Source organism: Pongo pygmaeus, chromosome 5 (assembly GCF_028885625.2).
Source record: "Pongo pygmaeus isolate AG05252 chromosome 5, NHGRI_mPonPyg2-v2.0_pri, whole genome shotgun sequence".
Taxonomy (NCBI): Eukaryota; Metazoa; Chordata; class Mammalia; order Primates; family Hominidae; genus Pongo; species Pongo pygmaeus.
Window position 1 is genome coordinate 18,452,202 of NC_072378.2, and position 8,978 is coordinate 18,461,179.

The 8,978-nt window shown below is 40.1% G+C and overlaps 1 protein-coding gene across 1 annotated transcript in view; it reads left to right on the forward strand.

Moving 5' to 3' along the window:
- The window catches only part of RNF144B (ring finger protein 144B), a 192,083-nt gene extending 187,409 nt beyond the window's left edge, over positions 1-4,674 (forward strand). The window contains exon 8 of the mRNA XM_063665861.1: positions 733-4,674. Coding sequence (XP_063521931.1) covers positions 733-873 — 141 coding nt within the window. The 3' untranslated portion in view covers positions 874-4,674. The remainder of the gene's footprint in view (positions 1-732) is intronic.
- Positions 4,675-8,978: the final 4,304 nt, after the last annotated feature.

An 8,978-nucleotide genomic window follows, 5' to 3' on the forward strand; every position in this document is an offset into this window, starting at 1 on the left:
GTGTTTTATAATTATTAAAGGCCATGTTCCTTTGGAGGGAGTCAGTGCTAATATCCTAGTAATCATTAACATCCCTTTGAGCTAGTTGAGGAAATTCAGGTAGAGAGAGCACCAGCACCAGTAATTCATGACTATACTGAGCTTGTGACAGCTTGAGTTAGCATTTGGATGGTTTCCATCCTTGATTTGGTCCTTTGTATCTCTCTGGCTTCTCTCCAATTCAAATCATTGCTGGGCACTAGCTGAAAGGTCTCAGAAATGTAACTGTTCTGTGTGCCTGAGATGATGCCTTGTTCAGGCTGCTATAACAAATGACCATAGACTGGGAGGCTTAAAGAACAGAAATTTACTTCTCATAGTTCTGGAGGCTGAGAAGTCTGAGGTTCAGGTGACAGCATGGTCGTGTCTTAGCAAGGGCTCTCTTCCTGGTTCGAAGATGGCCATTTTTTTGCTGTGTCTTCACATAGAGCCTAGAGAAAGGAAGCAAGCTCTCTGGCATCTGTTCTTGTAAGAGCACGAATCCCATCATGAGGGCCCTGCCCTCATAAACCAACTAACTTCTAAAGGCCTCATCTCCAAATACCATCACATCGGGGATTTAGGGTTTCAACATATGAGCTTCAGAGGGACACAAACATTTGGCCCACAGCAGATAGCAGATAGTATAGTTGGAATAAGTATACATATTGAAAGACTTAATTGCTGAAACATGCTTTTCTTTGAAATTTCCAGGTGGTGGGGATTCTCGTAGGCTTGGGCATCATTGCCTTGGTTACTTCACCCTTGTTACTCCTGGCCTCCCCATGTATAATCTGTTGTGTCTGCAAGTCATGTCGGGGCAAGAAGAAAAAGCACGACTCATCCACAACCTAAAGAGCTCTGTGTTCATACGCCCCAGATATGTGAGTTACATGACATGGCACAGTGATAAAGCCCCATTTAGTTACCTTGCCTCCTTCTCCTTGCCAACTTTGAAAGTGCCTCTGTGTCCAGACTTTGAACTTGCCTGCCAGCCTTCAGCATCAGGAAAGGCCAAGTCCTGGGTGCGAGTGTTCCTGTGTAACAAGAACTGGGCTCAACAGTCCAGCTGTGTCTATGGAGCTTTGGGGTTCCTTGAGATGAATGAACATATCATTTTATCATCCAAAGGATCTCACTGGACTGTTCAACTTCCAGCCAAATCAAGGAGCTTGCGGGAACATTTGATACAACAAATGTGTTGTCATGGTTGGCAACATACAAGATAACCAAGAAGCCGGAGCCTGTTCTGTGTTGATTTGACTACCATGAGAAACACAGGGGAAACCTGATAAGGAGAAGGACAAGACTGCGTGAGGAGAAATCTTCATAGGAGCTATAAAGCAGGCTGCTGATCTCAGCAGTTGATATGGTGGTTGTGCCTCTGCTGGCTACTGGGTGTGCTGTCCACATGTTCCTGCTGTGATTTGGCAGAAACACAATAGGTTTCTCCTTGTGTGATCTCAGCTTCAAGCAGGAGAAACTGCTGTGCAGAGGGAGTTGCCCCTTCCCAGTAAAAGAGTTGCAGCTTGTTAAATAATATGGTCTAATTTAGTGTCCCTCCCTTGGCAAATGTAAGTTTTCTAAGTTGGCCAACTTGTCTCTTACAGCCAGTAGCTGTGGTCTACAAAACTGTTTCATATGAAATACGGGTAGAGTGGTAGAGTTTCAAAACTTTCGTCATAGATAACTGGGACCTTTCTCAGGATCTGTGTTCACACACCCAATAGATTTGGAATCAGGCCTAAGAGTACACATGGAGGGTAAATATTAAAGTGTGTATTATGTACATCTAGAATCCATGTGACTTGCAGCCTACCTGTAATTTCTATCCATTGAGCATGCATGGATATACCCAATAGTACACACAAAATAAATGTTTACTTAAGAGCCATTCTATCCTTCTGTGACTGAAATGGTTTATTGTAAATCTGCCTAGAGATTTGTTGCATATTATATATGTGAATTTTGGTTGTAAGTTCATAACTTACCCAAGGGTATAGACTCATAACTCTTTTAAAACAGTACTTAGTACAATATCCTGCCATCTCTGTAAAAACACTAATTGATAACCGAGTCATTCACATGTTTTCAAACACAGAGCAGCTCTTTTCTGAGCATAATTTATTATTGCTCTTTCAGCATCTGTTAGGACAGTCTGAATACTTTCTGTTTCAAGGCACCAATAAAACAGCAACAAAAACATGTTAAATAAAATAGAAATGCTTTATATATTTTAGTTTAAATTTATGTATCACCTCATTGTGACTTATTTTTTCCATTATACCATTAGTCAGATTTGAATAACGAGGTTTTGAAAAGATAAAACCTTTTCTCCAATGACAGGATTATATAATTGCTATTGGCAATGTGGCCTGGTGCTTCATGAGACCTATGCTAAATGTTACTGGAGAGTTCTTGAAGCCAGGGATACCATATCAGGAACTATTCAGGATCTATGATATTTTCTGAGGTAACTGGGTAATAGAATATCGAATTGCTGCTATCTCGGACCTATTGTTAAAGGATGATGCTTTGCCTATGTAATAGGATATGTCCTAAGTGGGGATGTGTATATTTTAGGAACTTTAATTCACATGTATACATTGATATCTGATGTGTGTATAGTACATCTATTGGTCATGTACATTTTAATTTACACGTTGTGTAGAACATAGATGAGAACTCTGGGAAAACTTGGGAATGGCAACCAACCAAAATCATTTTTAATCATTTATTAGAAATTTGTCAATATTGTGTGTTTTGAAACTCTAAACACTTCAGAAAAAAACACTCTCTGTGTAGTTCATGTTAGTATAATTATAGATTTACATATATTTGAATAGTTAATTTGCTTTGTTTTACACATAGCCTACTGCCTCATTATAGGTAAAAGGCATTTATAACTGCTCAGGGGATTATGGGAACTCAACTGAAACTGAATTTTTGTAACAAGAATGTTAGTAGTGTCAATGTCCTCTGTCAGTAAACTCTTTAAGCTTGGTGCCACAAAGTATCTTTAAATGGGGGCTGATTTCAGGTAACCTAAAAGACTGTGTTATCAGAGGAAGAGGTCCCAAATTTGGAGTAAAGATGGAAGAAAATATATATGCTATTTCCTTGGCAAGTTGAAGGAATTTGCCACCTTACAGAGTTTGTATCACCGAATTAGCTGCTTTTTTTTTTTTTTTTTTTTTTTTTTTGCCAGGGCTATGGAGTGGGGGTTGTTTGTCAAACTGATTTTCAATAATTGGATTTAATTTTTTTTAACATTGAAAAGTGCCCGAAAAATGGTAAATTCTTAAATGTGTGTGAGATTGTCAGAATCAACAAAACTAGGTTGGTTAAACATATCTCTGGTACATCAAAGGGCATGATGCAAACCAATCTAGAGACTGTTTATAAAGGAGAGAGTTGGCAACTTTTTTTTTTTTTTTTTTTTTTTGGACAGAGTCTGCCTTTGTCATCCAGGCCGGAGTGCAGTGGCATGATCATGGTTCACTGCAACCCCTATCTCCTGGGCTCAAGCGTTCCTCCCACCTTAGCCTCCTGAGCAGCTGGGACTACAGGCACACACCACCACGCCTGGCTAAGTTTTGTATTTTTTGTAGAGATGAGGTTTCTCTGTGTTGCCCAGGCTTGTCTCCAATTCCTGGGCTCAAGCAATCCACCCACCTTGGGCTCCCAAAGTGTTGGGATTACAGGTGTGTGTCACTGTGCCTGACAGCTGACAGTTTTAACTGGCAACTTTGATAACAGAGGCTACTATTTTTGTTTTAGATAATTGGCCAGTGACAGAGTTTACCCTTACCTCCTTTCTCAGTCTGCCAGCTTTGTGCTTTCTGAGTGATTCTCTTTCTGTATTAAGAGGAAGTGTGAGTCTACATAGGGATGTTTGGATGCTATGGCAAGAATCTTTTTGTGTTTGGAGTGTAGTCCATTTGCAATAGAAATAAAAAAATCCGTCACCAAATTGTAACCTGGATGTAATAGCCCAGCATCCAAAAATCCTATGGAATGTATTAGCACAATATCTTGCCATTGTCCCATCTAGGAAATTTTTCCTTGTTGTAAGGTAGGGAAGTGAGGAGGAAAGCCATGCCGAAGCAAATGTTAGAATCTTAGGCATCCTATTTGTTCATGCCATGGGTATTTGCTTTGGACTTGGAGTCTGTACTTTGAAAGAGGCCTTTGAAAAACAAATAATTAAGTGTGAATTTTCTTGTAGCGTGCTTCATGAAAATATCTACTTATCCAGGTTTGCAAATGTACATGTTCATTTGAATGTAAATCACCATTTCTTGGAACCCCACATTTTTTCTTAAAAATTATTCTGAATTAAATGTATATTACTTTAGCCTTCCCTACACAGTACTTATAAAAGACTTTTCTTTCTGTTAATGAATGGATGCCTTTATGTGATATGGAGTCATATGTGTATGTGTAGCTTTAAGGGCAATTTCAGAAATGCATTAGATGAATGACATTTTATAAAGCGATCACAATTGATATCTACAGGCTATTATGTCTCATGTTGATTCATGATCCAGGAAGTTTTGTGTATTTAAAAAATTGCTATTGTGTTATATTTTTCCAATTTTTGGAGAAGAAAATAGCTGTTTAGGCTCTCTAGCCACAATAAATGTGAGCAGGAAATCAAGTGTGTTAACCTTTGTTGCGCTGCACAATTCTAGGCATGTTCAGTTTTATCCTTTAAGAACCAACCAAGTTACTGTTAAATCCTAGGTTCTGAATTTACAAAATTTACCAGAATTTGCAATACCATCTATGGAAATAACTCTTGGCTACTTTACTTCTTAAAAGAAATGGGGTCAGGTGTGGTAGCTCACACCTATAATCCCAGCACTTTGGGAGGCCAAGGTGGGCGGATCACCTGAAGTAGGGAGTTCGAGACCAGCTTGGCCAACATGGTGAAACCCCGTCTCTACTAAAAACACAAAAAATTAGAACCCTGTCTACTAAAAATACAAAAAAAAAATAGCTGGGCATGGTGGCGTATGCCTGTAGTCCCAGCTACTTGGGACGCTGAGGCAGGAGAATTGCTTGAACCTGGGACGGGGAGGTTGCGGTGAGCCAAGATTGTGCCATTGCACTCCAGCCTGGGCAGCAAGAGCAAAACTCGGTCTCAAAAAAAAAAGGGCGGGTGGCGGGGGGGGCAAGTGTAATGCCTTTGTTACACACTTTCTTCTTTGTAGGTGTGATAGTTCACACTGCCAGTGCATAGGAATTGATCATTATCCAGAGAAATAACCAATAATACAGATCTTTGATCATTCTAATCAAAAATGCTGCCAAGTGTCAAAGCCATTTGTTTTGTACAATGAAGGTTGTACTAAATGCTAAGGTCAGTTCTAACCTTCCAAAAGTCTGCTAGAGGAATGTGTTTCCTTGTTATGATTTTTTAAGGAAGGATTTAGAGTGTTAAAGTCATTTCCATTTGGATTAGTATTCAAGGCAGGCCTTAAGTTGGATGCCAAAGATTACTTAACAACTAGAGCTTGTGTTTCCACAAAACCGAAAGCTCACTCTCCTGTACTGGTGTTGAAACCTTTTTACTGAAGGCTAGATGCTTCTAAAATGGTACCTGCATACAAAGGTTTGCAATTGATGTACAATTCAAATTTCATTTTCTAATCATTCAGTTTTGAGGAGATCAATAAGATCATTTAAAAATACTTTTGAGTTATGGTTTCTTAATTTTCTTAAACATCTTCTAGAATGTCAACATTATTTCATTTTGAAAGTGTGCTTATTGTTTGCTAAACTTGAATTTGCATTCCCAAAGAAATATTGAATGAACCATTTTATATAGCAGTGATTTTAATCAGTTCCCTAACCAGCAAACTCATTGCAATGTAAATTATGAATCTGGTGATTTGGAGGAGAATAATAATTAGGTTTTTCTGTAATTCAATTATTTTCATTTGTTAGATAATAAATCTAGTTTTCTTTAGACCCTAAAGATAATGCCCAACGCTATGAGAAAAAGGAAACTAATCTGCTTAAATGCGTTAATAGCAATTATAATGTTTTATTTGTATATTTTTACGTAAACTAAAGAACTTTTGAGAACAATCCTTTGAGATAAATGGAGCAGATTAGATCCATTTTATGAAGAAAGCAATGTTTGGTATTCATGTCTTGCTTAGGTTCATACTGATGAGTGACAGCCAGAAAAAGAATGCACTACGACTTGCAAGTTCTGTAATGCTCTTTCATTAGTAATTTCGAGTCTTTCACTCCCAAATCTGTGAGTCCTAAGAGAACATAGTACCCTCTCATCTATCTGCATCAGCGGAGATGTATGTAAGAACATATTTCAAATCATCACTTAGAGGCTGTGTTTTGGTGAGTACCCCTGAGATCCCTTCACCTCACTCCTTGAGGTTTGGCTAGAGAAGGACAGTCGATGGAAGGTAACTAGAAAAATAACAAGGCGGTCTGCATCTGACTTGCTAGTATTGGAGCAGAATTATAGCTGAATCTATATACTTACCCCAAATGCCCAACTGCTTGCCTCTCCCCTACAAAGTACATTCTCACAAGTTCCTTTTGATATTTACAATCAAGATTCAAAGGGACTGTTGACTCAAATCTAACTCCTTTCTTATTAACATTACCAACTTGTACTCAAATGTGAATTTGTAGCCTACCATTAAATCAATTGGCAGTTTCCAAAGCTAGAAAGGGGACTCCAAGTAATGAACTTAATTTCTCATACATAAAGAAGTCCTTTCAATTCCATTTTCTGCCTTTATGATTTTCGATTTTTATCAGTGCTATATTTGCCCTCAGTTTTGCTTTTTTTTTAGATGTTAAATCTGGAATTCAGGCTTTCGATGAGAAGGAAATTAAGTTGAGTGTTGGTCGTTTTGTCTTGTAGTTCCTTAAGGACCTGACATGATTCAAGAAGATATATTTTCTTTTGTGAGGAGTGGAGGGGTGGTTAACATCAATAGTACTGAACACATTCAGATAAAATGAACATGAAGGTATTTTTGAGGTAAGTTGCAGGACTTCTGATTATTGATCAGCCTCGACTTATGTTTTGAAGACAAGCCAATTCATTTTAAAACAAGTTCAGAAATCCACATACCACCCTGTGTGGTGTGTCCTGAATTCCAGCCTGGCCCTGGGACTTTGGCACCACAAGGGCATGTGAACAGGGTGCTGGGAGAGGGCTGGCAAACGTGGTGCCACCCTGGCCACAGAACAAGCGTGCAGCGTCCTCTGTCCTCCTGGCCCTCTGCCAATCCAGGTGGTGTGGGGTTGGAGGCAGATGCCCAGCTGTCAATAAGATGGCTTCAGTTCTAGGCCTGGCTGTGCTCTTGACTGGTGGTACGGTCTGGGACCAGCCCTTTATTATATAGCGTCATTTCATCCCTATCCCAGGTCAGGCTTAGGTGGATCAAGTAAAATCCCGAATGTCAAAGTGCTTCTAAGTGTTGGTTGTTAGGGAGGTGTGAGGAGAGCGAGCCACTGAGTTAGGTGTGCTTGCGGCTGTAAGTGTAATTGATCAGTTTTTTGTTTGTTTGTTTGTTTTGAGACAGTCTCGCTCTGTCGCCCAGGCTGCAGTGCAGTGGTGCTATCTCTGCTCACTGCAAACTCCGCCTCCTGGGTTCAAGCAATTCTCCTGCCTCATCATCCTGAGTAGCTGGGACTACAGGCATGTGCCACCACGCCTAGCTAATTTTTGTATTTTTAGTAGAGACAGAGTTTCACCATGTTGGCCAGGCTGGTCTTGAACTGCTGGCCCCAAGTGATTCATCTGCCTCAGCCTCCCAAAATGCTGAAATTACAGGCATGAGCCACTCACTGCGCCTGGCCGAGTCAATCAGTTTTTAGCCAGGCATTGTTCTGAGAGGAGAAGAGGGGGTAAATTTGGGGCAGGAGGAGGGTAGTCCTGAAATACATTTCAAGCTTGTCTCTGTTAAGAGAAGTATGACCCGTAAATGTATTTTCTTTTTAGGTTTTAAAAAAAATCCTATGTAATTGTTTAACAAATATTTCACAAAATAGTTAATCTAAGTTTATGCTTCATTAAAATGAGGGGAATATGTGGAAAGAAATGCAGAATTTATATCAACACATTGATTTTGGGGGGAAGGTTTATGGTAAAAACTTAGTATTTACATAATGCCTTATAGTATGCAGTTTCCTTTTCCTCTTCATACTACTCTAGAAAGTAGATACTACTATTCACAGCCCCCACCCGCAATGTACAGATGGGAGATGAGACTCAGGGGTTAGACGACATGGTGCAGGTCGTACAGCGGGTGAGTGGCAAAGCTAGAACTTGAACCCACATCTTGCATGAACTAACTCAGAACCTGTTTGCATTATTTTAATTTTTAAGAGCATCTAAAAACAACACATTTATTACTTCAGTTTCTGTAGATCAGAGGTCTGACGTGATGTGGCTGGGTTCTCTGCTCGAAGTTTCACTGGGCTAAAAATCAAGGTGTTGGCCAGGTGCAGTGGCTCATGCCTGTAATCCCAGCACTTTGGGAGGCCGAGGTTGGCGGATCACGAGGTCAAGAGATTGAGATCATACTGGCCAACATGGTGAAACCTTGTCTCTACTAAAAATACAACAATTAGCTGGGCATGGTGGTGGGCACCTGTAGTCCAGCTACTCAAGAGGCCGAGGCAGGAGAATCACTTGAACCCAGGAGGTGGAGGTTGCAGTGAGCTGAGATTGTGCCATTGCACTCCAGCCTAGCCACAAAGTGAGACTCTGTCTCAGGAAAAAAAAAAAAAAAAAAAAAAAAAAAAAATCACAGTGTTGGATGGGGCTGTGTTCTCCTCTAGGGGGAGGCTCAGACTCCTATTCCAGGCTCTCTGGGTGTTGTCAGAATTCAGTTCCTTCTCACACCTTCCACGTGGCCCCCTCCATCTTCAAGCTTGCAACAACTCATTGTGTCTTTCTCATACTTCAG